At 52.9% G+C, this 27,750-nt stretch overlaps 2 protein-coding genes across 4 annotated transcripts; one reads left to right on the top strand and one right to left on the bottom strand.

Moving 5' to 3' along the window:
• Window positions 1-4,367: 4,367 nt before the first annotated feature.
• On the bottom strand, window positions 4,368-19,602 carry MATN4 (matrilin 4). 3 transcript variants are annotated; one of them, XM_059896083.1, is made up of 11 exons: window positions 18,863-19,602; window positions 13,692-13,774; window positions 12,410-12,979; window positions 11,555-11,677; window positions 9,611-9,733; window positions 9,399-9,521; window positions 9,183-9,305; window positions 7,126-7,539; window positions 6,873-7,025; window positions 4,811-4,917; window positions 4,368-4,730 (listed from the first exon to the last, which is right to left on the bottom strand). In XM_059896083.1, coding segments are annotated over exons 1-11 (1,881 nt in total). In that variant the 5' UTR covers window positions 18,865-19,602; the 3' UTR covers window positions 4,368-4,670. The 3 variants fall into 3 exon arrangements, with proteins under 3 accessions (XP_059752066.1, XP_059752065.1, XP_059752067.1); XM_059896082.1 differs by lacking the exon at window positions 18,863-19,602 and adding an exon at window positions 16,201-16,701; XM_059896084.1 differs by lacking the exon at window positions 18,863-19,602 and adding an exon at window positions 16,201-16,282 and having other exon boundaries at window positions 13,692-13,805.
• RBPJL (recombination signal binding protein for immunoglobulin kappa J region like) lies at window positions 19,091-26,675 on the top strand. Its single transcript, XM_059896085.1, has 8 exons — window positions 19,091-19,227; window positions 19,497-19,671; window positions 21,990-22,127; window positions 22,539-22,648; window positions 22,928-23,080; window positions 23,829-23,984; window positions 24,127-24,230; window positions 24,342-26,675. Exons 1-8 carry the CDS (start codon window positions 19,153-19,155, stop codon window positions 24,613-24,615), a joined length of 1,185 nt encoding a protein of 394 aa, XP_059752068.1. The 5' UTR covers window positions 19,091-19,152; the 3' UTR covers window positions 24,616-26,675.
• The last annotated feature ends 1,075 nt before the right edge of the window (window positions 26,676-27,750 follow it).

Raw genomic sequence — 27,750 nt, 5'->3', positions numbered from 1 at the left:
AAATATGACACATACATAGAATGGAATACTATGCAGCCCTTACAAAGAATGAAGCAGGGCATGGCCAGAGGTCTTGGGTGCAAGCAACAGACACATCAAGCCTGGCTCACTAAGCAGAAAGGGCTCTATTGGAAGGCTAACAAGAGGACCATTTCACCACGCTAGGGGGCACCATTCACATTGTGTTCTGAGTATATGCCTCTCTCCCACCAAGACTTTTGAAATTGTGCAACTTGGAAGCCTTGCCAGGATATCAGGTAGTTCGTGGAAATAAAAGTCAGAAACCAAGAAAATCAGCCAAGGTCACCAGCGAGAATCATCTGGTTAGGGTTCCAACAACGGACTCTCAATACAGTAAGTCCATACATACAAACAAGTTCCGTTCTGAGAGTGCGTTCCTAAGTCCAATTTGTTCGTAAGTCCGACAAAGTTAGCCTAGGTACCCAACTAACACGATCGGTTGTATAGTACTGTACTGTAATAGGTTTATAATACTTTTCACACAAATAATACATAAAAAACAAACACAAAAATAAAGAAAACATTTTTAATCTTACAGTACAGTACCTTGAAAAGTACAGTAGTACAGTACAACAGCTGGCATACAGGGGCTGGCATCGAGTGAACAGGCAAGAAAAGTTACTGACTGGAGGAGGGAGAAGAGGTGGGAGATGGTAGAGGTGAAGGATCGTCAGCAATAGGAGACGGAGGGCAAGCTGCAATTTCACTCTCACCTGACGCTGATGGCAGAGGTTCTGCTTCCTTGCTGGATTCAATTCTATCTACCGTCTTGAAAAAACGATGCAGTGATGTCTGGGTGGTAGCTCTTTCTTTCTCTTCATAGATGACACGGTAGTACTGGATGGCATTCTGAATGGCTGCTGTAACCTTCGTGTACCATTCTACGTTTGGGTCCTGTGACTCAAAAACTAACAGTGCCTCCTCAGATAAAGAAAATTCCCTTGCCGCTTCCTGTGTTGTGAATCTCTGGGGTTCTTCAGTTACTTCTTCTTCCTCTTGTCGCTCCACTCTCTCAATTATTTTCACTTTTGTTTCCATCATTATCACTTGGCACTTCTTAGCAGTACCAGCTACAACACTGCTGCTTTTACACTTGCTTCCAGACATCCTGGGCTACTGTACAGTACGGTACAATAAAGTACACAAAAGCACAACCACTTGTACGGGATGCATGCATGTGACAATGTACGCCAGACATGTGAACTAACTTACGTGACTGGACATGCGAACACACGTTCGCCTCTTTGAAAGTTCACAACTTGAAGGTTTATATGTAGGGGACTTACTGTACTATCACTGCACTGTCTTGAATGACTTCCCAACTGTCCCTGAACTTTTGCCTTGTTGCCTCAAGATTCATAGCCCAAGGAGAAAGCATAGAATTTATTAAACCTCAGCTGTGCTTTTTTGTTTTTTACATTTTGTACATACTATGTACCAAGCAGAGTTCTAAGCATATAAAATGGATTATCTCATTCAATCCTCACAAAAACCGAGTGGCATAGGGAATATTGTCATCTCCATTATATACAGATGAGAAAACTGGGTCTCCTTTGACAGAAGCACAGAGAAATTCAGAAACTTGCCTAAGGTCACACAGCTCATGGCAGAGCTGGGATTCGGATAAGCAGTCTGGCTCCCATGTCTGTGCTCTTAACAGCTGCACTGTGCCATCATGCCCACATTCTAGCTTCCAAAGAGTGGATAAAGGAGTTCTGGCTCCTGCAACCTCCCCAAAAGAGAATCAGGAAATGGACAAGGGAACCAGCCCTTATCAACACCTACACACAGTTAGTAAATAGCAGGGCTGGTCTTCAAATCCAGGAGTGTGTGGTTATTGCCTAGGAAATGAAGCAGCTTCTAGGCTGGGGTGGTAGGGTCCGCCAGAGTGGGGAGAGGGGTGTGAAGGGGGAGGAAGGTCTTTCGGAGAAGGGCAGGCCTGGCTCAGCACAGGTGCCAGCCGCCAAGGCCTGTAAGGGCTCTGGGACCCAACTCCAAATCAGAGCTCCAGGCGCCATCCAGTGGCTACTGTGGAGATTGCAGGAGAAGAGCAGGCGAGAAAAGAAACCCCACAGAAGACAGTCCTGGCCAGCGCCAGGGAGGAGGGAAGCAGGAGGCCTCACCTGTGCCACCCCCATCGTTGAGGTCCCTGTTACAATCAGACCTCCTCCCCTCAGGCTACTGCCTGATCCAGCTACGGTTCTCTCACTGTGATCTTGGGCAGACAACTCTGCCCTCTAGGCCTGGTTTCCCGGCCGTAAAACAAAGGGGTTGGACGGGCACTTTTGCTCATCTGACCCTCAGGTCCAGGTGAGACCTCAATCATCCTGTCACCCTGTAGGTTAAGGCTTGGCTGGAAGTCACCTCCTCTGTGATTTCTCCCTCCTTACCCACCCTTTGCTCCATCCCTTCACCTGAAGGGTCCTCTTTCCGCTACCGTTATAGTCAGGTGGACTTCACCCCCTCCAGCCCTGGGTTCCCCCAGCTCGGGGGCTTTTCTCAATCATCTTTCTCCCTCCTCCAGTGAGCCAGGGATATGCATGCTTAACAGTGCCTGCTCTGAACTCTGTCCTCCTGGCTTCAAGCCCTGTGTGGTAAGCAGAATAATGCACACCCCCCCGCCAAAGATGTCCACATCCTAACCTCTGGAACCTGTGAATATGTTACTTTACATGGCAAAGAGCGTTTGCAGATGTGATGAAGAGCTTGAGATGGGGAGATTATCATGGATTATCTGGGTCAGCCCAGTATAATCACAAGGGTCCTTACAGAGACAGGAAGGTCAGAGTCAGAGAAGGCGGTATGATGCCAGAAGCAGAGGTTGAGGTGATGAGAGGAATTCGGGTAGTCTCTAGAAGCTGGAAAGGGCAAGGAAACAATTGTCTCCAGAAGGAATGCAGCCTTGCCAACCCCCTTTAGACTGCTAACCTCAAAAACTATTTGTGTGTTTTTTAAGCCACTAAATTTGTGGTGATGTTACAGCAGCCACAGGAAATGAAAACACACTGGTTCAGCTTCTTTTTTCTTAATCATTTTTATTTGTTTTATTTATTTATGGCTGCGTTGGGTCTTTGTTGCTGCACGCGGGCTTTCTCTAGCTGCGGCGAGCGGGGGCTACTCTTCATTGTGGTGTGCAGGCTTCTCATTGTGGTGGCTTCTCTTGTTGTGGAGCACAGGCTCTAGGTGCACGGGCTTCAGTAGTTGTGGCACACAGGCTCATCAGTTGTGGCTCATGGCTCTAGAGCACAGGCTCAGTAGTTGTGGTGCACGGGCTTAGTTGCTCCGCGGCACGTGGGATCTTCCCGGACCAGGGCTCGAACCCGTGTCCCCTGCATTGGCAGGCGGATTCTTAACCACTGTGCCACCAGGGAAGCCCTGGTTCAGCTTCTTACTTGTCATGTGACTCTGGGAAACTTAACCTCTCTTTGACTCAGTTTCCTTGTCTGTAAAAGGGAATGATAAAGGCAATAATTCCTACCTCACAAGGTTGTGAGGATAAAATGAAAATACCTGCAAATCACTTTGAATAATGCCCAAGACTAAACATGTTAGCTATTAATAGTTAAAAGCTGCCATTAACTGAGAGCCTAATACGTAGTACCAGGCACAAGGTCAGATGCCTTAGAATAATTTCCTCCATTCTCACCATCACCCTTGGGCATAACGATTTCAATCCCCATTTTACACATAAGGAAACAAACCCAGAGTAATTTGCCCATAATCACTCTAGGACTGGAAGCATTTTCATCTTTGCACTTGGGAAATTGTACCGGTTTGTGCTCTTTACCTAAAGAGGGTTCGTTTTTATTTTGTTTTTTTTGGAGGTAAAGCACAGGCTGGGAAGGCTACTCTGGGCCAGAGGTCCTGGCTGACACCCCCTCCTTTTCCTATCTAGTGCAGGGAGATAAAATCCAGGCGAAACTCACCTATCCTCCCCGCTCCCGTCCCTTTAGGGGATTCGATTACTGCCTCCCGCTCCTCACCAACACCCCCGCCCCCGCCCCGCCCAGTTCGAACAGTTTTTGAGCCAGACTCGGGGACACCAGGAGATGGGCACGGCCAGAAAGCGAGGTGTCCGATCCGCTGGGGGATGGAGGGGCGCAGAATTGCCCAGACCCCAAGGGTACCCGTGGAGCCCCCTCCCTTCCCGCAGCCTGCATAAGGAGCCATCTGTTCTCAGCTGAATAAACAAGCGGGGGGAAGCAGCTCCAGGTCCCCTGCCCCCCGGCCCGACCCCCGCACAATGCGCCTTTCTCCGAGGAGACGCCGCCCGGGCGCCGCCGGAGCGCGCTCCGTCTGGCCTCCCCTCCGCCTGGCGGCACAGCAAGACACGCACACCGACCCCGTGGAAACCAGATTTTTTCTTTTCTTTTTTTTTGTAAGAAAAAGAAAACAAAAAAAGAAATCCTACAAAGAACTGAGCGCAGCACGTGTCCCCCACATCCCCTCCCACGATCCCCCGCAGTCCGGCTTCTAGTCCAGGCGAAGCCAGCTCGAGCGCAGCGCTGGGAGCCCGCCAGCGCCTCCTCTCCAACAGCCCAAGCCTGGGGGACCCAGGTTCTGCCCGGCCCCAGCGCCCGGACGGCGCACGAGGGGGGCCCAGTCCGCGGGGCCGCCCCTTTTGCCCGGGTCCGGGCCACCCGCGGCCCTCACTTCTGGGTGGCCAGTTGGTTCTCCAGATCCTCCAGGCGCGCCGTCAGCTGGGCCAGTGAGTGGTTAAGGAAGCCGCCGGGGGTCGCGGGGGGTCCCTTCTCCCCTCCAGCCCGTGCCCCGGGACCCAAAGGATATGATTCTGCGACAGACTCTCGAGCGCCTCCAGCGTGCGGCCCTGGAACTCCACAAGACTTTCGCACTCGCAGGGGCTCCGAAGCTCTGTCCCCGCGCTGATGCCCTCCTCTGGCAGCCGGGCACAGAGAGTGGGGGAGTGAGAAGCTGGAGGAGGACCAACCAGCCCTGGCTGAGGCTCTCCGATATCCCTCCACCCGGCCTACGGCTGAGTGTTCGGGTTTGGGATTCAGACAGACCTGGGATGAGTACCAGCTAGGTAGCTGTGAGATATTGGAACCCCCCCCTCAACCTTTCTAAGCCTTAGTTTCCTTATCTGTAAAAATGGATACAATGAGAACACCCATTCGTCCGGCGGTGCTCAGGATTCAGTGATTTTCGTGTGTGTATGTGTGTACACATCTCAGAAGGTTTCTCAAACCTTGATGCTCATTGGAATCACCAGATCTTGTTAAAATATAGATTCTTGTTCTTAACAGGGAAGGGGCTGAGACACTGCATTTCTAATAAACTCCCAAGTGATGTTGATGCTGCTGGTCTGTGGACCACACTTTGAGTAGCAAGAGTCCACAGCAGCACTGTCCAAATGAAACTTTATGTAGTGATGGAAATGTTCTGCATCTGCCTTGTCCAGTGTGGCAGCCACAAGACACAGGTGGTTATTTAACACTTGAAATGTGGCTAGTGCACCTGAGGAACTAAATTATTTAATTTAATGTAACTTAATTTAAATGGGCGTATGTAGCTAGTGGCTACCTTATTGGAGGGTGCAGATCTAGAGCATTTCCTGACGCAAGGAAACACTTTATAGGGTATTTCAACTAGGCCAATGGTTCTCCAAGTGTGGTCCCTGGACCAGCAGCATCGCCTAGGAAGTTATTAGAAATGCAAATGATGAGATTCCACCCCAGACCTACTGAATCAGAAACTCTGGGGTTGGAGCCAACAATTTGTGTTTTAACAAACCCTCCAGGTGAGTCTGATGCACACTAATGTTTAAGAACCACTGATCCAGGGGGCTTCCCTGGTGGTCCAGCGGTTAAGAATCCCCCTCCCAACGCAGGGGACACGGGGTTAGATCCCTGGTGGGGGAACTAAGATCCCACATGTCGCAGGGCAGCAGGGAGACTAAGCCCGTGTGCCACAACTACAGAGCTTGTGTGCTGCAACAAAAGATCCCATGAGCCCCACGCAGCCAAAAATAAAAAATAAAATAAATAAATATTTTTTTAAAAGACCCACTGATCCAAGTCTATTTCCTCATACATTTCAACATCTCTGAAATCAAAATAGTTGCCTTACAATTAAATTCGGCATCCTTTTTTTCTTAGCAGTATAGAAAATAATGAATCTTACAACGGGTGGTATATTAGATTCACTGAATTCTGTAAATGTGTGCCATTTTTAATATTACAGTACAATGCCTGGCACTTGGCCTTCAGTACAGAGTTGCTGTTATGATTTAAAAGTTATATCTCAGTCTGTATGTCATGTTTATCAATGATATTGACAACAGTTCCAGAAAGGCTCCTAACTTTGCAGATGGGGAAATCAAGGAAATAAATATATATTAAATATATATACTTAATACACATCTTTGTGTACCTGAAACACACCCAGTCCTGCCACTTTGCCAGGTCTGTAAAGTTGAATTCCAACCAGGTAAAGGGCTTATGATGTGGCTCCCCTTACGAGTGCTGAGTTGGGTGTGCCTTTGAAAAAATTCCCCCCAAATTATTCTGAACGCCCACTAATTTGGGGAACAGGTAGTTTAGTCCAGTGCTTCTTGCACTTTAACATAATTCTAATCCCCTGAGGGTCTCGTCAAAGTGCAAAACTGTATTCGGTAGGTCTGGAGAGCGCTGGAAATGCTGTAGTTTTAACAAACCACTAGGTGACAGCCCTGCCGCCCGTCCACGGACAACACTTTGAGTAACGAGGCTCTGTGCAGCGAGCCCATCCCCTGGCTGTCACTCAACGAAGGGGGGAGGGAACGAATAGGACCGGGAGATCTCGGAGGGTGGGCAGTGAGGGAAAGGGAGGGGTCCGGAGACCGATGTGCTCACCCGGGCAGATGCTGCCTTTGAGGTTCTCCAACAGGTGCGTCATGGTACTGAAGTCGGGGGAGTAGGACACGTGCAGCTCGGCTGGCTCCGAGGCGATCTCTCGCAGCTCCTCCTCCACCGCTTTGCCTACGCCCACGGCGTACATGACGATGCCTGCAGGGTCGAGGGACTCAGGGGGCACTCTAGGCCTCAGGAAAGCCGCCTCCCCGCATCCAACCCAACCTCAATCCAGCGCGGCCCGCGCCAAGCCCACCTTCCTCCTTGGCGCGCGCCGCCCACACTGAGACGTCATCCTGGGAGCGGCCGTCGGTGAAGACCAGGCCCACGCGGGGCACGTTGAGCGCCCGGGGCCGCGCGCCCTGCGCCTCTGAAAAGCTGTGCTCCACCATGTGGCGCAGCGCAAGCCCGGTCATGGTGCCGCGCTCCATATACTCCACAGCCAGGACCGCCTGCTTCACCTCGGCCGCCGTGCCGTAGCGGCCCAGTGGGAACTCGGTGCGCACGCGGCTGGAGAACTGCACCAGCCCCACGCGCGTGCCTTCTGGGGACACGTCCAGGAAGTCCACGATCTGGTTCACGAAGCGCTTCACCAGCTCGAAGTTCTGCGGACGCACGCTCTTGGAGCCATCGACGAGCAGAACCAGGTCCACGTGGCCTTCCCGGCACCCTACACCCACCCGAGGAGAAGAGCTGGGGTTAAGGGATCAGATCCTTGGCTGGCAACGGCCACCTGCTCACTCATTCACTCGCAAACATTTATTATATAACAGATATTATGTGTGAAGTCCTTCCTATGCCAGGCACTGTGCTAAATAATAATAATTATTATTATCATCAGCGGCATCATTATAATCTTTGCCATTTATTAAGTGCTTAGCACAAGCCAGGCAATCTGCTACAAGCATCTTTTTAATCATCATCATCATCACAATAGCTACCATTTATTGATCATCTACTATGTATCGGACAGAATTCTAAACACTTTACCACTACTAACAATAATAAATAAAAACAAAAACATTACTATTTGACAGCTTACCATGTACCAGGCACTGGGCTAGGTGCTTTATATATTTTTTCTCAATTCTCCCAATAACTTTGGGTATTATCCCCATTTTCTAAGAATCTGAGATTCTGAAGGATAAAGTCATTTATTTGCTCTGGATTCCACCACTAGTAGTGGCTGAGCCAGGATTTGAAGCCAGGTCTGTCTGACCCCAAAACCCAAGCTCCTAATCACTCTACAAGATCGCCTCCCCTGTTCTGAGACAGGGACCTTGCTAGGCCCTGAAGGAGGTTCGCCAATAAATGAAACATAATCCTGATCCATAGGATATCAGGATAGAGCAGAGCAGTGAGACATGCCATTTGCTACCATCAAGGAAAGTGCTTGAATAGAGGGGCTTGCAGGGAGCAAGGCAGGAGTAACTCATTCTTCCTGGAGTTAGTGAGGAAGGCTGCATGGAGGTGGTGACATGTGATTTGATCTTCAGGGATGAGTAGGAGTTCTCCAAGGCAGGAAGGGACATTCTAGATGTTGGGGGCAATGTGTGTAGAGGCATGGAAGCCGGGAGCCCTGGATACGTTTGGGAATGGGCAGGCCAGTATGGCTCAAATGTTCAAGTTTGGCAGGAGATAGGCTGATGGGGTTGGCTCAAGCTAGATTATAATGACCTAAGGCGGTGGTTTCAAAAATTTGACCACAACCCACAGTAAAAAAATAATAATAATAATTAATAATAATAATGTAACAATACATCATGATTCACTTATACTCACATATAATTAAAATTAAGTTTCGTGAAACAATACTTACTCTTTCTACATCCATGCAGTAAACTCTATTTTCTCTCTTTTTTAAAAAAAATTCTAGTTTTTAACCCACTAATTTGATTTTGTTATCTACTGTGGTTACACCCAGCATTTGTGTATCCACTGTGGTTACACCCACTATTTGTGTATCCACTGTGGTTACACCCGCCATTTGAAAAACTCAGGGGTAAGGCATTTGATCTTTATTTTGTAAGCACTGGTGAGCCACAGAAGGCTTTCGAGCAAGGGAGAAATGTGATCAAATATGTATTTTTGAAATTAACCTTGGCAGCAGGGTAGAAGATTGAGGAGAAAGACATGGAGGCAGGGCATGGCACAGCCTCCAACTCCACCACCACCAGCACACACACACACACACACACACACACACTCATACCACATTCTTGGGCCACAGCAAGGACAGGACAGAGTCAAGGATACTCAGAATGTGGGCAGTGGGTCAGAGGCAGACAGAACCCCCTCCCACCCATAACTCACGGCTGCAGCTCTTGCCATCTGCCTGGAGCTGCCACCGCTCAGGGCACAGGCAGCGGTAGGAGAAGCCCTCACTCACGCACTGGAACTCGCACCCATGGTCTACGCCATTGCAAAGGTCCTGGGCTTAAAGGAGAGACAAGACAGAACGAGTCAGGGTGGACTCCACCAGCTAAGATCCCTCGTCCCTCTGCACAAATGCAGGAGACCCCTCCTCACCCTGACAGCTCCTGCCGTCGGGCAGCAAGTTGTAGCCCCCTCTGCAGCGGCACCGTGGCCCACCAAAGGTGCTAACACACTCATGCTGGCAGCTGTGGTTCCCAAAGCTGCAGTGGTCAATGGCTGGTGGGAAGGAAGAGACAGCAAGATGTCACTTCTGACTGGAGCCATCAGAGACCTTGGTCCAGGTGCTAATCGGGGGGTTCGCTCACCCCTGCAGCTCCTCTGGTCCTGCTGGAGTACAAAGCCAGCTCGGCAGCGACAGAAATAGAAGCCCGGGGAGCTGACGCAGTGATGCTCACAGCCATGGGTCCCTTCAGTGCACAGGTCGAGGGCTGAGGAAGAGGTGAGGTCAGGCTATGCCCTGGGGCTGCCCTTCTCAGCCCTGACAGCACAACCACCTGGGGAGCTTTCTAAAAATACCTATGCCTGGACCCCAACCCCCCAAAATCCTGACTTAATTAGTCTGGGGTGGTACCCAGGCATCTGCGATTTCTCCAAGCAAAGGCCCCCTTCCTACTGAGCCAAGCGGCCCTCCCAATTCAAGCCCCAGATGTATTCCAGTGGGCCCATGACTGAGCCACGCATAAGAATGGGAATCCACAGTTGTAGAAGACAGGACCCCTGCCCTCAAGATGTTCACTAACTCACAGAGGAGGACCAGAGTTAGTGAGGCTCTGCCACTTTACCTGTCTGAGCCTCTATTTCCCCATCTGCAAAATGGGGATATAATGGAAGAGAACAATTGCTATTTACAACTGCCTTCTGAGGAGGGTGAACTATTGCCCCGCTGAGTATCTTCATGGTTTCGATGTGCAAATATGGCCTAGAGCTGAGCTGGGGAATAGGGGCTGGAGAGAGATGAGATGCCCTGCATAAAAGTGTGAGAATGTGGGGTTCCTAGAAAAGAGATGGGGAGTGGAGAGAGGAAAAAAAGAACAAGAGAGATGGTGTGGAGATGAGTTACTGTGGGTTGAGTTTGCCAATGGAAAATCCCCTATAGTGGGGTGACTGAGGATTTTCAGGATCAAGGGTGCCTAATGTTCAATTATACATAATGGGTGTTTCTTTTTCTGTGTGTATGTTTGACTTCACTTAGATGTAAGTCACACCTCTGTCCACCCCCCATCTTTAGTAAAATAGATGTATGCACGACTTAACATATACACACACATGCCCTTGTGTGCACAAGTGTGTCAACCAAGGAAGAGGCTGATTTACATGCACAGGACAAGAACAGCATGCGTGGATTGAGAAACTGCACGAGGACCCATAAATTGAATTCAGCAGAAGCTCAGAGCTAGAGGTGACCACAGAATGTAAGCACTTGGGGAATTCCCAGAGATCTTGGGAAGGGTTTTGAATGTTCACAGGTCATCAAATGGGGCTTCACGCCAGCCTTTTCTAAGCCCCAGAAACAAGAAGACCCCAGCTGACATCTGGGTTATTGGAAACACAGGACCTCTTTTTCCAGAATGTTGTGAGGTTGAGAGATGATGCATGTAACACTCCTAGCTTAATGTCTGATGCTAACCTGGCATACAGTAAATGGCAGCTGCCGTTATGATCAAAGGATTGGACATATATACACAGGGGGGAAAACCCCAACTGTATAAGCAAGGCAGTGTGTGTCATAGCTTTTCAGAAAGCAAAAATGAAGAACCAGGCCTTGAGAGATCTGCAGGTGCAAAGAGGAGTGGCAAGAGCAGCCCAGGTGAGCAGCCCGGAAAGAACTGAGATGCAGAAGCTGGAATGAGCAGCGTATATGGGGGTGGGGAATGAAGGGGATGTATGGAGACCCCAACTCTGTCAAGTAACAGAAACAGTAAGGATATGCCTGTGAAATCACACAAGTTTGGGAGCTGTTTTGGAGCCAGGTGGGAGATGAGCCTGAAAGAGGGGGGAGAGAAGGCTACAGAAAATACACTTAACTGTATTAACTGTATGACCTCTGTGAGGTCAAGATTTCTAGCCCTGGTCCCACCAAGGACTTGTGTGACCCCAAGCAACACCTTCCCTTTCCTAGACCTGTAAAGTGAGGGAGCTGGACTTTGACCTCCAAAGGCCCTTCCAGACTCATTGTACTGATGCTAGGCCAATGGGGAGCCACAGAAGGCTCAGGAGCCGTGAGACTGAAGGGTGGGGGTAGCTCTCACCCAAACAGCTCTTGTCATCTGCTGCTAGCCGGTAGCCGGGGTTGCAGGCACAGTGGAACGTGCCGGGGGAGCTGACACATTGGTGCTGGCAGCCGTGTCCCCCCTCAGCACACAGGTCCTTTCCTGAGGACATACAAGAGTAGAATCAGCAGGGGACAGATGGGGAGAACCCTCCAACAGGAGAGAGCTGAGTGCGGTCAGAGCAGACCCCATGCTCAAGGATGTCTTTAGATGGAATATGGCTCGTTTGAGAGGGGCCAATCCAGGTGGAAGGGCTTAGGGAAAGTATAGGGCCTCAGTGGCCCCTGCGAATAGGCTCGGAAGACCGGAGCACCGGGCCAGAGGTGTCAGTGGGATAAGGGAGGACTACAAGGTGTAAAGTAGAGGAAGAAGAGAGATGCTAAATCAAGGTAAGCGGCATAACTCAAGGTGTGACGAGAACAGATCTTGCAGCATTGTGGGAGGAGTTAAAACGAGAGTGGGAGGGGTCATCCCCAAGTGGGCGGGGCTTGACTCCGGAGTGGGCTACGGCTCTCAGCCTTGAGGGGTGGTGCTTCTTGTGTAGAGAGGCGGTTTTGGAGTTAGACGTTAAGCCTGTGGTAAACCACAACAGTCCATCAAGGTACGCGGGCACGCGAAACGTTGCTCCTTGTGGGCGAAGCCTTGAGCAAAAATGGTTAGAGCTGGAATTCCACACAACCCGCGATAGGCCAGGGCAACTCCACGGCCTGTTGGGCGGGGCTAAAGATGGCGTGGGCGGGGCCAGCCGGGAGGGGAATGGGATTCACTGTGGTGGGAATGGGAATCGGAGCGGTTGGAGAGTTCCAGTCTCGCTCCAGCGTTCCCCTCACTCACGACACAGCCGGCGCTGGAACTGAAGGCCAAACTCCTGGATACGGTCGAAGGACTCGACGAGGAAGACGTGCTCGTCCAGCGGGGGAGACGCCATGGCGCGCAGGGAGGCCACGTCTGCGCGCTGAACCCCCACGGCGTAGATCTCGATGCCGCGGGCGCGCGCCTGCGCCGCCACTTCGGCCACGCGATCCTGGGGCCGCCCGTCGGTCACGATGACAGCGACGCGAGGCACGCGCGCCTCCGGCGGGCGCGCGCCCTCGGCCACACTGAAGGCCACGTTCATGGTGTACTGGATTGCCAGCCCGGTCATGGTGCCCTGCGCCAGTGGCACTAGAGCGCGGATGGCGCGCTCCATATCCTCGCGACGTGAGAAGGTTCCGAGCGGGAAGACGCTCTGCACTTGACTCGAATACTGGATCACGCCGACGCGCGTGGCGTTGGGCCCCACGTCCAAGCTGCGGAGGAGGCCCACCAGGAACTGCCGCATCGTCTGGAACTCGAAGGGGCGCACACTGCGCGAGCTGTCAATCACGAACACCAAATCCAGGGGCCCAGTACGGCACCTGGGACCTGCGAGGAGATCAGGGAGGACTTTCCTAGGTTAGCCAAGCCTCACCTCCTGGGAGAACCCCACAGAAACCCAGGGCGGAATGGTGCTCTCCCGGTGTAACAGCGCCTAGCAAATGCAGGTTAGCTCCATCCACTCACCCAGCATTTGAGGAGGGCCTGGGCTGGGAGACTGCACCAAATCTCTATCCTACAGTTCTGAGGGCTATACTGAGGAGGTGTTATCCATTTGGGAGGAGGGCGAGGGGACGTCGCAAACTCAAATGCCTACAGGAGCTAGGCAGGCAACATAAATAAATGAGTGAATGTGTTGGGTTAGGACGGAGGACCCAGAGAGCCCGTATAGCTCATAAAGTGGGCAGCTCCAGGCAAACGTTGCCTTGCAGCCGTGAGGACCCCATGTTGGCAGATCTTTGGGCTTTTCAAGAGAAGTCCGAAATTGGGGTTTTTATGTGAAATCTCCTGGTTTTTTTCAATTAACTTTTAAAAATTAAACGCCAACTGGACAGTTCTGCATGAGCCCAACTTGGGTACCTCCAAGCCACATCCTACAGATGGGAAAACTGAGGCCCAGAGAGTTGAAGCTGTGAACTCGAACCCAACCCCTATGGTTCCAAAGCTCTTGTTTTTCTCTCCCCAGCAGGCAGTTGGCTGCAGATGGAGAACCTGCTTTTGCTCCCCTCCCCCTGCTTCTGAGGGCTGGGCTCTGGCTCACCTGCGAACTGGAGCTGGGTTTCCCAGGGCTGGAGAAGGAGTAGCAACATGGGCAGCAGCGAACATAGAAGCCCCCTCATTGCCCTCGGGGAACAGAGAACAGAGGTATCAGAGCCTGAAGGGAGGAAGGAAAATAGCAAAGCAATAGAATTTACAGAGCTCTTATTCTAGGTGATGGGCATTTTGAGGGGGAGGAGGGTCATGGGTTTATTTTACTAATCTCTCTAGTTTTGCGTATGTTGAAATTTTTCGTAATAAAAAAATTTCATCACGGTGAGATTGCTGGAAACACAAGGAATTCCGCTTTGCAGAACTGCAGAATAATAAATAAATAGAAAGTAGATTTAAAAGATACAGAATTTAAAAAGGAAAAGCCTTGGGACTTCCCTGGTGGTCCAGTGGGTAAGACTCCGTGCTCCCAATTCAGGGGGCCCGGGTCTGATCCCTGGTCAGGGAACTAGATCCTGAATGCCACAACTAAGACCCGGTACAGCTAAATATATAAATAAATATTAAAAATAAAATAAAATAAAAAGGAAAAGCCTTTCCTTAATGCCAGCCACGATGTTAAACGTTTTTCACGCATCGTGGCATTCTTTGAACCCTCTCGACAATTCTATGGGTCTAAGGCTGTTGTTGTTCCCATTGCAAAGATGAGGAAACAGGCTCAGAAAACTTCAGCCCTAGTACCCAAAGTCGCGCGGCAAGAAAGTGGCTGTACCAGGATGTAATCCTACGCCTGGGGGGTTCCGAGAACCAGCCCGCGTGAACCTTTGCAGAGGGAAACCATTCCGCACCGCGCCCCCTCCTCTCCGCACACAAGGCGCCTCTGTGTGACTGTCCTCCCGCCCACCCCCCCACCCACCCCACAGCCAAACAGGCACCGCCCCAATGCAGGCCTGCATCGCGTTGGCCTAAACCCTCCACGCAGATGAAGTCGCGACTTGGCGCCGCCCCTTCCCGCCAGCTCTCAGGAGAGACCGCCAGGGGGCGCCTTCGCGCGTCTGTCTGTGTTGGCTAGGTGGCCGTGGGAAGCCCACATCTGCCCAGCAGGTGCCCCTGCCCAAAGCAAATAGGGGGCTGGGAGCCCCAGGGCCTTGGAGATAAGGCCCGGGCAAAATATATCCGGCGCTAGGGCCAAAGAGCAGAAGTGCACAGGGTTCCGGGGACAGTGGCATTGGATGCGCCCCGGACGCGAGCCGGCCCGGGCCTCGGAGCGCAGCCATGGACCCTGTGGGGGCAGGTGAGCGCTCACTCTCCCGCGGCCCTTGGCGACGCCCCTTGAGAATCATGAAGGACTCCCATTGTACAGATGGGAAAAGTGAGGCCCAAGAAGGTGGCCCGCCGAGCTGCAAAGGAACCTAGGACTCCTGGCTCCCCTTCTCCCTTCTGAGCTGTCTGGCAACCTGGCCCCTAGGCGTCACCTCTTTTCCTTCCATTCGCTCCCTGGGGTCCCTATCCCCCCCCACCCCCGCACCCCCTGCTGAAGCTGTGTTAGCCATTTTTCTGTTTCTGTTTCTTGGCAGAGGTGGCCAGCTGCCCCTAATCCAACCGCAGCCCCGCCCCCCTCCCCAATTCCGTGAATGGTCCTATTCTGAGCAAGGTCGGGTGCCTGGAGAGAGCGACAGGCGCCCTTCCCGTCCTGGATCCTCACCGTCTTCGCCTTTCAGGCCTGGTAGAGGAACAAAAATCCCTCTGACAGGACCCATCGTGGGAGGGTGACTAAGCCAGATGTGCCAGCTGGAGGTGGGAGGGTGTGGAATGCCTTCTCCAGCTTGGGCCACAGTCTAGGCAGGCGAGCACCCCTGGGGAGTATGAGGGTAAAGGCACAAGGGGCCTTCGCTGCCTCCCATCCGTTCCTACCTGCAGAAGCCTCTGAGCCCCAAAACCTTGATTAAGTTTCCCCTTATCCTGCTCTTGGCCTGAGCCAACATCTCGCCTTGCACCCCACCTCCACCCAACCCTAGAAAGTCGAAATAGCGCCTGCCTCAAAGTTCATCACCTTTCCAACCCCTCATTCTACAGAGGAAGGAACCAGGACCAGAGAGGGTAATGTCTTGCCCAGGTCACACAGCAACGTGGCAAGGTGATAAGGCTGACACTAGAACCCGGAGCGCCTCTGAGGCGGTTAATCATTGCTTTAAGAAGAAATGCCCTTAGGGTGGGAAAAGTGGACTCTTGAGGGAGGAGAGGTCTGCGAATAATTCCTCAAGAGTTGGCTGAAGAATAAACACTTTGAGGACGTTCCGGGGAGCGGCGGTGGGAGGTGGGGACCCGGGGGGGGGAGGTTCCTGGAGGGAGGAGGTCAGGGAAAAAGTGCCCCCTCTGCATTTTGGCGGCCGTGCTGGTGGGGCCTCAATTTGGAAAGGACCCTACATAGGTGGGAAAGGGCACGGCAGGTCGGACGGGGGCATCGTAGGCGGTGCAGCCGCGCTTAAATACGGTCGCCAGGTCTGGCTGGATGCCTGCTCCCCGCAGACCCCTCAGCGCACCCAGGCCCTCTGACTCACCTGAGCCTGCCGGACAGCTCGGAGGCGCGGCCGCAGAGCGGAGCCGACGGGCGGAGCCTCCCGGGCAGTTGGACCAGGTAACGGCGCGGGCAGCGTGCCCAAGATGCGGATGGCCAGGCAGCTGGAGCGAGCGGAGGCGGCGGCCGCATTTAACCCGGGGGCTGGCAGGTGGGGAGGGGGAACGCGGGCCGCGACCCCTCCCACTGGTAGGGAGCGACCCCCCTTCCTCCGAGGGCTGGGGCGGGGCCAGCGCGGCGCCCCCTGCTCCGCCACCCCTGAGCTGCAGACGCCTGCTGCGGGGCCGGAATCGGGCTACAGTTGGAGGCTGGGCGGCTACGCTCTCCGCAGCTGGAATGCTTTGGAAGCCGCCGAGGCCCTTCCCCGGGGAGAGCCCCAAGGGGCGGAGCGGGGCCTGGCTCGGCCGCCGGCTGCTTGGCTCCGCTACCGAGGGCGCGGCCAGGCTCTTGTCCCCCGCCGCCCCCTCCAGAGGTGGGGAGAGGCCCCGCACTCTGATCCTGCGAAGAGGGTAAAGGGTTCAGAAGGGCAGCCTCAGGGTTCATTGCTCTTCCCAGGCCCCACCTGGTGGTCCCTCAAATTCTGCCATCACCGACGCCTTTCCACGGTCTCTGCAATTACTTAGGTCTTGGGCCCATCACCCTCATCAAAACTCCCAGGCGGAGACGCCACCAGACCCCTAGGCTCTTACTGGCCCACTCCACAGGGCCGATGGAGGCCCTGAAATCAGGAGAAGGAAAGCTAAGACAGCAACAGGCGCCTTCTCTTGGGAGAAAGGGGGTTGAGAGTGTTGCTTTAACCCGGAAAAGACGAAAATATTCCCCCAGGATCCTGGGCACACAGTTTGGGGGGCCGTCCATTTTTCCAGGCATCTGCAGGTAGGCAAGAGAGCACTCTGGTCCAGGGGTCCAGCAAAAGCTCCCCCCCATCAAGACTGCACCGGGGTGGGTCCCCCCAGGGTGTAGGGAAGCCAGGCGCCCTCACAAACTCTGCCTCCGTCACAAGACGGGCACAAGCGGGGCCTTTGTGCCTCTGAGGCCTCTCCCCAATGCTCCAGGCTGCAATGGGCGTGGAGCCAGACCTGCGGAATGGCGCCTGGGTGGTCCCGGGTGGGCTCCAGGCAGACCTCAGTGAGCACCACGCAACCCAAATATTTAGCCCACAGCTTGCACCCAAGTCCCCTCCCTTGCCTAAGGCTTCTTCTCTTTGACCCCGAGGGGGCAGACCTAGAACGGTCCCTTCAACCCATTCATTGCATTCCACCTGCCCCCTTCGGGCGCTATGCCACCTCGCCCCTTGACGCTCCCTGCTGCGGGCGGCCGGCCTGTCCCCACTCCCAGGTCATCCCCAGAGCCCGCTGCGGTCCTGAGGGAAGGTGTGCGCCAGTGCCTACAGCAACAGTGCGAGCAGACCGTGTGGATCCTGCACGCCAAGGTGGCCCAGAAATCATACGGAAATGAGAAGCGGTAGGTCCCTCAGTGGCCCTCCAAGGTCCCTGCGACCCGACATTCTGCTCTATGTGCCCCTCCCTTTTTAGTGTCTTTTAGAACCTGGAGAGGACTCAGGGCTCAGCTATTGGCCAATCAGGGGCCTTTTCCTTCAGCCACCATCAGCCCTGACTTTGGTTTATAGCAGAACCTCCCTGTGAATCTCTAGTCCCCATTCACCCATTCGTTCATTCTTTCATTCCACAACGACCTATTGAGTGCTTATCATGTGTCAGGCTCTCTGGTACTGCTGGGCACCGGGCATACAGTTGAACAAGACAGCTATGGTCCCTGCCCTCCTGGCATCTTCACTCTAGTGTGGGAGAGACAGACAATAAACTCCTCACAAATCAGTAAACAAGAGGCTTCCAGATTGTGATGAGAGCTAGAAGGGAAATAGAACAAGGTAAGATGATAGAAACTGAGGAGCGGGGATGTACTTTAGCTAGCAAGGTCAAGGTGGTAGAAAGGCCTTTTAAGAAGGTGACATCTGAACTAAGACTTGAATGTGAAAATGGAGCCAGACATGAGAAGATCGCGGGGAAGCGTGTTCCAATTAGAAGGAACAGAAAACACAAAGACCTTGACACAGTACTAGCTTGGCCTGTTCCAGGACAAAAGAAGTCAGAGTGGCTGGGATTAGAGAAAGAGGTGGGCATTGCAGGAAGTAAAGTTGGAGAGGTAAGCAGGGGCCAGATCATGTGAGGACTTTGAATTTAAACCACTGGAGGATTTTAAGAAGATGAGTAACATACTCTAAAAAAATTTCAAAACAAACACATTCTGGCTGCTGTGTGAAAAACACGTTGAAGGGGGTAGGAGTGGAAGCAGAGAGACCAGTTGGAAGGCTGATGCAGAGGTCCAGGCAAAAAGTGATGGCAGTAAGAACTAAGGTGGAGGTGGTGAGAAGTCAGTGGATTCTGGATATGTTTTAAAGGGAGTGGATAGGACTTACCGATGGATTGAATGAGGAATGTGAAAGAAAGAAAGATTCGGGTGTTAATGGGGTTCACAGTCATGGAGAAGCCTGGGGAGAGCGGTGAGAAAGGTGTGGTGGTTGGGGGGGGGGGGGAGAATCAAGGATTCTGTCGGGTCTTTGCTACCTTTGAGACGCCTACAGGACAGTCAAGTGGAGATGGATACACGAGTCCAGCGCTTACATGTCTCCGCAGGTTCTTCTGCCCCCCGCCCTGTGTCTACCTCGCAGGTCCCGGATGGAGGGTGAAGCCAGTGCAGGGCCAAGGTGAGGGCGGACTGCAGGGATGCCGGGCGCCTCCCTCTGTAAGGCGACCCTCAGTAGGGCTCGGGAGCGGGGCGGTTCTCAGTCGCAGTCTCAACGCGCCCTCTGGCGGCGAGAACTAAGCTTGCCTGACACTTGAGTCCCAGAGCCCGCTCGCGTCCCTTTCCAGCCCACCAGGCAGGGGAGACCGGGCCCGTCGTCTGCGGTTACATGGGACTGGACGGCGCGTCCGGCAGCGCCGCCGAGACGCAGAAGCTGAATTTCGAAGAGCAGCCGGACTCCAGGGTGAGAGCGCATGGGAAGGGGGTTCGATTCTTGCTCCCATCCTTGCCTCTCTCTTTGGTGCGGGGGGGCTCCTTTACTCCCCTGCAGAAGCCAAAAGATAGGTGGGGATGCTGAGAGAACGGGATTCTGCCTTGAGGGTGAGCCCAAGAGCTTGGACGTGCAGCTTCATGTCACGTCCGACGGGGCGGACGTCAGATAACGGGGGAAAGTCAGTTCATCCAGGGACTTAGGGCTGGGGTGAGACGATCCCATCTCCGCCAACCCTGTAGGAATTCGGTTGCGCCAAGACCTTGTACATCTCGGACGCAGACAAGAGGAAGCACTTCCGGCTGGTGCTGCGGCTAGTGCTCCGAGGGGGGCGGGAGCTGGGCACTTTCCACAGCCGCCTCATCAAGGTCATCTCCAAGCCCTCGCAGAAGAAGCAGTCGCTGAAAAACACCGACCGTGAGCGGGGTGGAGCCTGGCCGCTGGGCGGGACGGGGAGGTGCCCCAGGTCTGGAAGCTGCTAGGTTCGGGAGGGGGGAAGGGGAGATGCCTGGATTGTAGGGGTGGGGTCAGGGTGGGAGAGGTGGAGTCTGAGCCGGAAGGGGGCGGGGTCTGGGTGAGTAGGTGTGGCTTAGGTCGGGGAATGGGAAAAGTTGGAGAGGCAAGAGCAGAGGAAAGGGGACAGAGGCCGACTTGAGTTTGGGGTTCCCCAAAATGGCCGGCAGGTGCTGAGCTAAAGACAGATTAAAAGTGATAATGAAAGGGCAGGGGAAATTCAGTTAAAAATATTTATTCAGTGCCTGATGTATATGCAAGTGTCTGTTCTGGAGGAACGGACAGCCTGGCAGAGGAGAGAGACACACATAGCTGATCAAAGAGACAGTTTGAGATAAGTACTGCCCTGGCTGCCAAGTGACAAGTCCCAGGGCTGATGGCTTTGAAAATATGAGGAAACAAAGCCTGAATGACAATGACAACATCACTGCTACCCTCGCTGGAAGATGGAAGGGAGAAGTAGGGGATGGGGGACTTTCTTGGCAGGTAGATACATACAACACCCTGTTTGACGCTCAACCTTGTTAGGTGAGTCGTAGATGACGAAAATGAGGTTTGAAACATTCATCCATTCATTTAAGAAATATCTGGGCCTGGGACTTCCCTGACGGTCCAGTGGTTAAAACTCGGCACTTCCACTGCAGGGCACGCGGGTACAATCTCTGATCAGGGAACTAAGATCCCACATGCCATGCAGCGTGGCCAGAAAAGAAAGGAAGAAAGAAAGAAAGAAAGAGAGAGAGGGAGGGAGGGAGGAAGGAAGGAAGGAGGAAAAGAAATATTTGGGCCTGTCACCTTACAGGTGACTTGCCTAAGTTTGCCGAGCTAGAAAGTGGCCCACCCAGGGTCTGAACTTGAGTCAATGTGACTGTGAAGCCCAGCTCCCACCCCTACACCTTACTTACTGTCTGTTAAAAACCTTGAAGAATGTCTCAGATCCAGGCAGTGCTCTGGCTGGCCCTTGGTGTCAGGAAAGGGCCAGGGAGGGGTAAAGTGGTAGAGTGTGATGGTTTGTGTTTTTTTTTAAAAGCTTGAATGCATTATTTATTTATTTATTTATTTAGGGCTGTGCTGGGTCTTCGTTTCTGTGTGAGGGCTTTCTCTAGTTGCGGCGAGCGGGGGCCACTCTTCATCGCGGTGCGTGGGCCTCTCACTGTCGCGGCCTCTCTTGCTGCGGAGCACAAGCTCCAGACGCAGGCTCAGTAATTGTGGCTCACGGGCCCAGTTGCTCCGCGGCATGTGGGATCTTCCCAGACCAGGACTCGAACCCGTGTCCCCTGCATTAGCAGGCAGATTCTCAGCCACCAGGGAAGCCCCAGTGTGATGGTTTTGAGTGCAGATTCTGGAGCCAGGAGGCCTGGGTTTCAATCCTGGCTCTGCCACTGGCTAGCTGTGTGATCTAGAGGGAGTTGTTCTCTTGAATAGAGATAATATTTTCTACCTCAGAGGGTTGTTAAGAGAAGCAAAAGGGCTAACACATTTTAAGCATTTAATACAGTACCTGAAACACAATAAGCTTTAGCTATCATCATTATGCAATGGATAGGAACTTGGGTTAAGTATACATTGAGCACCAACAGTATGCCTAGCACTGTCAGGGGAGAGAGGGCGATGACCCAGTGCTTTCTCCCCAGGTGGTCAAAATCCAATTAGAAAACAAAGTGGCTGCTCTGAGTCTGTGTTAAAAGGCTGGAAGAGATCAATGTCAAGCCCTAGAAATATACTGCTGTTTCACACCACGCAGCCTTTGCTTATGCAGCCCCCTGAGCAACTCCTACCTACTTCATGCTTCCCAGCTGAGAGTATAACCTCCTCCAAGAAGCCCTCCTTAACCCAGCCAGCCCTCACTATATCATATTGAAAATTTATATTTATTCCCTGTCTCCCCTCTGAGACTGTGAACTCCTCTAGAGCAAAACTGGGTCTAATTCACCCTTTGGCACCCAGTACCCAGCACAGTGCCAGCCACCAAGTAGGCACTTAGTAACTACTTGATAAAATTCTGTTTATTGAACTGAAGGATGCCCAGGCAGCAAAAAGAACCAGACAAAGGTACAGAAGCAGGATTACAGCAGGTTCTAGATAAATAGCAGTGACATATGAATGCCCAGTGTGTCTGGGAATTTGAGCCAGACTGGCTCAGGGGACAGAGGATGGGAACTTACCTGGCAAGTCCAAGGGACCAAGCCAGGCAGGGGCACTGATTCCACCTCCCCTCACAGTGTGCATATCCTCGGGCTCAAAGGTCTCCCTCTTCAACCGCCTGCGCTCCCAGACGGTCTCCACGCGCTACCTCTCTGTGGAGGATGGGGACTTCGTGGCCAGTGCACGCCAGTGGGCTGCCTTCACTCTCCACCTGGGTAATCCCACCAGAAGACCTGGGGCTGGGCACTTCACATGCATTCCCTTTTTAAATCTTCATCACAACTCCTCAAGGAAATTTGCCCCATGGAACCGAGGCTCAGAAACACAAAAAGACTTGCCAAAGGTCCCAGTGAGTTGGTGACTGATCCAAGCTATTCAGACTCCAGTGTCCAACCCCTTCCCTCAACTCAGCCCCCACCCCAGGGGGCAGACATTCGCAAGGATGGCCACAAATGACATCTCCAGGCTGAGAATCTTCAGCCTTAGCTGCCTTCCTGTGTGCCAACCTTGCCCATAAGACCCATGTGCAATGTGAGGTGGAGCCAGAGGCAAGAAGGGTGGAATTTGGGGCAGAAGCTTGGGACCCCTGAATCCCTCCTTCCTTCCCTCCTTCTTTTTACTCCCAGCTGATGAACACTGTTCCCAAGGAGACTTCCCGCCTCGAGAGGGCTACGTCCACTACGGCTCCCTGGTGCAGCTGATCTGCACGATCACGGGCATCACACTGCCTCCGATGGTATGGGAAGGGAGGGCACAGCTGCAGGGGTCCCCCCAGATCCACACAGAAGGTGTGACCCACAAGTGCAGCGCTGGAGAGTGAGAGCCCAAAGCATGATGACACCTATCCTCACTTGGGATACTCAGTGCTTTGTGGGGCTGGATGGAGGTCAAGCGCTGGCGTGGGGGGAATATGCCAGTGTCCTGCCTGGCTATCGAAGTAGCAGAAAGAGGGAAGGGAAGCCTGTGGGCACCCAGGCAACTTGCTGCCACGCTTCCTCCCACCCTTTTGCTGTAGATCATCCGCAAAGTAGCTAAGCAGTGTGCACTCCTCGACGTGGATGAGCCCATCTCCCAGCTGCACAAGTGTGCATTCCAGTTTCCAGGTGGTCCTCCAGGAGGGGGTGGCACCTACTTATGTCTCGCCACAGAGAAGGTGGTGCAGTTTCAGGTGAGAAGCAGAGAATATCAGCACCAAGGCGTCCCAGAAAGTCAGAGTGCGGAGAACGTAGAATGTAAGGTCACCATCATCATCATGGCTGCTACTTACTGAGCAATACTGCCTCCCGTGGAATGTTAGAATCGTAGACTATCAGCACAGACTCAGAGAATGTACAAAGAATAGTGATAATGGTATTGAGCAATACTTCCCAAAGGATATTAAAGTCATAGAATGTTGTGATATAAAATTGTAGAATGTAAATTAAAATAATAATAAGTAATAGTATTGAGTATTATTGAGCAAAGACTATTAGAATCGTAGAATGTTAAGACAGAATTGTGGGAAATTACTATTATTATTATAGTAATAATATATTACTATAAATATAAATAAACTATTATATTATCATAAGAGAGAAAACCATAACATGTAGAAAATAACATTATTATTGAGCAATAATCCCTCCCAAAGAATCTTAAAATTTTGGAATGTTAGGGCACAGAATTGCACAACGTTTAAAAAAATGGGATATTCTAGAATTCTAAGCAAATACACCTTTAGAAACCAGCTAGTCCAGCGAGCTGATTTAACTCCAAAGAGAGAACTTAAGGGTTTTGTCCAAGCTCGCAGGGCAGGTAAACCGCAGAGCCGAGGACCGGAACGCTAGGAACGCGGAAGCCTCTGCACTGAGCTGGATGGACGCGCTGCCAGCCGCCAGCCGCGGCTTCTGCCCCATCCCCTCGGATCTTCCCCCCAGGCCTCCCCCTGCCCCAAGGAGGCGAACAAGGCGCTGCTCAACGACAGCTCTTGCTGGACCATCATCGGCACCGAGTCAGTGGAATTCTCCTTCAGCACCAGCCTGGCGTGTACCCGGGAGCCTGTCACTCCGGTGCCCCTCATCAGCACCCTCGAGGTGAATCGGCCGCTGGGGGGCGCTGCCGGGCGCTGCCGGGCGTGGATACCGCCTGCGCTGGAGGGTGGGAGTGCAGGTGAGGGAGGGCTGCGGGCTCTCGGCCACCGCTTCTCCCACACCCCCTGGTCTCACCCTCCCCCAGCTGAGCGGCGGGGGCGATGTGGCAACCCTGGAGCTCCACGGTGAAAACCTCCACGCGGGGCTCAAGGTTTGGTTCGGGGAAGTGGAGGCCGAAACCATGTACAGGTATGAGGAGGGGGGGACTCCTATGGGTCCCAGGGAACGGAGCAGGTTAGGGGTGGGGGGATGCGTGCCATCAGTATCACTGCAGCCCTGACCTCGATGCCCCACCCCCAGGAGCCCGCGGTCCCTAGTGTGCGTGGTACCAGACGTAGCCGCCTTCGGCAGCGACTGGCGCTGGCTGCGCACACCCATCACGGTGCCCGTGAGCCTCGTGCGCGCCGACGGCCTCTTCTACCCCAGCGCCTTCTCCTTCACCTACACCCCCGAGTACAGCGTGCGATCCGGGCCCGCGGGCGCCTCCGCGCCCGCCGCTGACGCCGATGCGCTCCTGGAGAGCATCCATCACGAGTTTACACGCACCAACTTCCACCTCTTCATCCAGACGTAGTAGGCGCGGCCTGGACGCTGGGCCTGATCCCCGGCCGGTTTTCTGGGTCCTGGGCCCTGCCCTCTGCCCTGTGCTGCGGAAGTGAAGGCTGCAGCCCGAGCAGCAGAAGCCTCTTGCCTAGAAACCCGGCCCTGTGGGTCTAACACGGGTCACTCGCTCGTCCTTTTCCAGCTAGGAAGACACGACCTGAGTGACGCTCCCTTTGTGTCCAGTCAGGAGTGTGGCTTTCCCTGTCTTTGTTTCTGGTTCACTCTCTAAATCAATCACACACTCTCTCTCCCTCAGTAACTTTGTAAATCTCTCTTATTTGTGCATCCCTAGCCCTCCATCTTTGTCTTTCTCCATCTCTCTATGTGTCTTGCATACAGTTTCACACACTCTGAAAAGTGTGTGAAATTCCAAGCCTAGAGCATTTCCCCTCCTGGCAGCTGTGTCTCCCCTAGAAGAGGAAATCCATAGTTTCACACATCCGGGCAAGGGGCAATGGGCTCCTGAGGCATGGCCTGCTTGCCCTGATGCACCAGGTCTTAATGTGGAACCCTGGATCCCACTCATAGCACTGAGTCCCTTCTGGAGCACGAGGGCCCTGCCCTGGAGTACTGGGTTTCACCCTGCAATACAAAGCCCTAACCCTCCATATTCTTCCTATGGCTGGAGCCAGGCACAGTACCCATGCGGGCTGTTTGGTCTCTGGTCCACAACTTTGGTGGCTGGTTAGGTCCCTGGTGTGGTGGTCAGGTCTTGCCACCTTAACTGTCTACCCAGGCATTTCTCTCACAGGCCCAGTAAAATGCAGTCCTGAGGATCAGAGATTGCTCTGCTATGCCAGCATCAACTCCTATGCAAGGCAGAGTCTGATCTGTATGACCCACCTCCACACAGAGGGAGGTGCCCCAGTGTACTTCGCCCCCCATACACACAGAGGAAAGGACCACACGTGCGATGGAGCAGATAGATTTGTGACGCTTTCTGGAGGAGGAATGGGGATTCAGAAGCAGCCAGCATCCCTGAGTCCCTGTCCCTGCCCTGGGGACCACCTGTTGCCTCTGGGGATAAGTTACCCTACTAACTATCCCTCCACCTCAAGCAAAGTTGCACCCCAGGCCCAGGGGCAACCACAGGACACAGAACAAAACTTTCCGAGGACCACTCCAGGCAGAACTCCCGGGATCGACTGGGCGATAAGCCAGCCAAGAAAGTAGCTTCTTTGCTTGGAGCCCAGGGACCGAATCAAAATTCATCCCTGCCCAGCCTTCCCACCCTCTGCCAAGTCCACTCTCTACAGGGAGGGTCCTGGCTCGGGCTTTTGGAACAATGAGGCAGATCTCAGAGGTGCCAGCTACTTGTACCAGCCCCTGGGGGTGCTGAATGGGGAGAACTGCTGAATGGGGAGAACTGGTCTGAAATGTGGGTTGAGAGCTCTCACCCTTCTGGGTCTTCCTTTGAGCTCTAAGTTCATTTCCTGTGACACTCTTCCCCGAGAACATGGAAACCCCCGTGTAAAAGGAGAAGCTGACATTTCCCAGGGGGGCGAAATGGGCTTTTGCCCTTAGGCTCCCCAAAGTCTTGGCTAAGTTCTGTCCTCTGTCATCAGCAAGCTGAAACCCATGATGATGGGAAAAGAGAAGCTTGTTCAAAGCCTGTCATGGCCCCTGAGAGTGGATCCTGGCTGAGGAACGCAAAGAGCAAATTGATAGGAAATGTCCTCGACGTGAGTGCCTGCCCTAGGAGAGTTTGAGCTCACTGCCCCGTGATGATGTTGAAGCAGGAAGCCACTTGTAAAGAGGCTAAGAGGAGTTTCATAGCACATCACACGGGGAGTTAGGGCTCAAGGGCCTTTCCAGCCCTGCCCTCAAGAACTTCCTCTACCACTCCACAAGGCAGAAGTCCCAGAAGCCAAGGACCTAGTTGGCCTGAAAGCCCAGGCCCAGCCATGCAGCTCTGTCTTTTTTTGCACTCCCCTTAGGGCACCCCAGGACCCTTGGTTCCACCTACGCACCCATCTGAAAGTCTGTGGCCTCAGAGCTCCAACCCTGGCCTGTCTTCTGAGTTCCAGCTGCTGGACTGTCCTTGGAGGTCTTCCCTGCCATGAGCCTGAATCCATCTAACATCAAACTCCCCTCCCTCTCCCCGTCCCTTTGCTAGAATAGGTTTCTTCCTCTACTCCACTGCTGCCCTGTTCTCCAAACTCAGCCTACAGAGTAACTTCTTCAAGATTTCCACAAGGCAAGACTGGCTACATAATTTGTAGGGCCCAGGGCAAAATGAAAATATATGGCCCCTTGTTCAAAAATTATTAAGAATTTCAAGACAGCGATAGCACAGCATGAAATCAAGGCAGGGCCCTGCTAAGCACAGGGCCTTGTGTGACTGCCAAGGTCACAAGCCCACGAAGCTGGCCCTGGCCCCAGGCTTTCCACCTTTTTCCCATAGAATCCCACTGGGACCATGTACTGCCCACCTTGGATCAAAGGGCTTTATATATGCGTCAATTGTCCCCTCTAGACTGTGACCTTCATGTGGAAAAGAGCTCATTCTGGTGTGTCTTAGGAGGTGCATTACAACGCCTTGAACGCTGAGTCGGCACTCAATAAATACCAAATTGCATGGCATTGCATTGGCAGGTATTTGGATTTTGCACGTGCAAAGTGAAACCAGCAGATGGCACTGTTCTCCCCTCAAGAATTGAGTTTTCATTTATAGTTTGAAGAACTGTTAGGGTCCTTAAAGATAATCTTAACTCTTCCAAGCTCTCAGGATTAGAACCCCACAGGGTTGAGAGTCATTGCTGTGGTCCATATTTCCTCCTCATTTTACACATGGGGAAACTGAGGCTCTGAGAGAGAAAGTCCATGAAACTGAGAGCAGCTTGATGGCAGCACCTGATTTGAATCCTATACTTTTAATGCTAAGTCTGGGGCTCTTGAGATTCTTTTAGCTTTCTACTTAATACTCTTTAATACTCTTAATTCCCTGCTACGTGTAGGTAGAATGTGTATGTTACAAGGGGCGGAGGGTGGGGGGATGGGGTAGGGCACATAGTGTACCCTCACTATGAATAAGGTCAAAATCTCCATTCCAAAAATCTCCCAATTTACCAGCTCTCATGCTGCCTGAGACCCCACTGGGAAAAAG

The sequence above is a fragment of the Balaenoptera ricei genome, chromosome 15 (assembly GCF_028023285.1).
Source record: "Balaenoptera ricei isolate mBalRic1 chromosome 15, mBalRic1.hap2, whole genome shotgun sequence".
Classification (NCBI taxonomy): domain Eukaryota; kingdom Metazoa; phylum Chordata; class Mammalia; order Artiodactyla; family Balaenopteridae; genus Balaenoptera; species Balaenoptera ricei.
The sequence above is the reverse complement of the archived record's forward strand: the minus strand, read 5'-3'. Positions and strand labels throughout refer to the sequence as shown.